Genomic DNA, 1,383 nt, shown 5'->3' with positions numbered 1-1,383 from the left:
TAATTATTTAAATTAAATTATTTGTTTAATGATTATTTAAAAAGAAAAAAAGAAAGAAAGATACGTGAATATGATCGAAAAGTGAAAGGTGGTACCTCTGTCTCCTTCATTTCAAACTTATAATCTGAATGAGTATATATTATATACATATATATCTTTTTTTTTTTCTTCTTCTTCTTATTCATTCTCTTTCATGTATATACTCTTTCGATTACACATATATACACACACATAGGCTTATGGATTCGATTCTCGAACTTCTACACAACACGTCGACTTTCATTTAACGAGTTTACGTGTTTCCAGTCGGCCACGAATAAACGAGAAACGTTTCTCTCATTTATATTTACTTACTCATATACTTATTTATTTACTTATTTAATCTAATTACGTGTGTACACATTAAACGTGGAATTATATCTGTGTGTGTTTGTGTGTTAAGTTTCGAAAAAGAAATTTTTAAAAATAATTCACCTGTTCTTCTTCTTCTTATTATTATTATTATTATTATTATTCTATTTTTGTTAACAAAAATTTGTATTTAACTATAGTTAATTTATTTCTTCTTTGTTTTTGTGTGTCTTTCTCAACACTGAAATTTTCATACTTTTTTTTTCTATTTACCCCTGTCACCCTCACCCTCATCCCCCATCTGTGTAGAAGAAGAAGAAGAAAGAAGTGAAATTAATTCTTTTGTTTGTTTTTGTTTTGTTGTTTTGGTTTTCATTCAACTATTTGTGTAAAGAAGAAGAAAAATAAAACGTGTCGTGTAATTATTCTTTAAACTGTGATACTTTGTTTTTATATTATTTTAAAATACCATTGAGTGTTAGTTTGATATAAAAAAAAATTAAAATAAAAGTAAAAAGAAAAGAAATAAATAAATAAAAATGATCATGGAAGAGAATACGAGTTCTATGGAAGAAGAATGTTTTCTTCTAGAAAAACGAAGGACAGAAATATTAAAGGAATGTTCCGAATTGTTGAAAGGTGATAATCGTCACACGAGAGAAACATTCAGGAAATTGTTTCAAGAACAGGTATGATGTATTAATAATTAATAAATTAAACGTATGTGTGTAAATATGAATAAAAAATATTTACTTAAATTTATTAAAACTTTAAACTTTAACTTATGATTTATTTAAACTTTTTTCTCTGTTACGTAAAATTTTTGTCGGAATCATCAGTCGAGTGATAATCGTATGGTTGATTAATTAAAATATACAACAATATTAATAAATAAATTAATTACTAATTTTTATAATCAATTATATCACAAAATTAAAATATATTAATAATATTTAATTAAATTTGTTTTATACTTTAGTTTCTTTCTTTTATTTAATTAAGTGTTACTAATTTTTATAATCAATTATACCA

The 1,383-nt window shown here is 23.7% G+C and overlaps 1 protein-coding gene across 1 annotated transcript in view; it reads left to right on the top strand.

The window, feature by feature from the left end:
* Positions 1-896: 896 nt before the first annotated feature.
* The window catches only part of LOC106791996 (NADPH oxidase 5), a 9,569-nt gene continuing 9,082 nt past the window's right edge, over positions 897-1,383 (top strand). The window contains exon 1 of the mRNA XM_014758083.1: positions 897-1,040. Coding sequence (XP_014613569.1) covers positions 897-1,040 — 144 coding nt within the window. The remainder of the gene's footprint in view (positions 1,041-1,383) is intronic.

Source organism: Polistes canadensis, unplaced genomic scaffold (genome assembly GCF_001313835.1).
Source record: "Polistes canadensis isolate GaletaPanama2010 unplaced genomic scaffold, ASM131383v1 scaffold_365, whole genome shotgun sequence".
Classification (NCBI taxonomy): domain Eukaryota; kingdom Metazoa; phylum Arthropoda; class Insecta; order Hymenoptera; family Vespidae; genus Polistes; species Polistes canadensis.
This window is presented reverse-complemented; position numbering and strand designations above follow the sequence as displayed.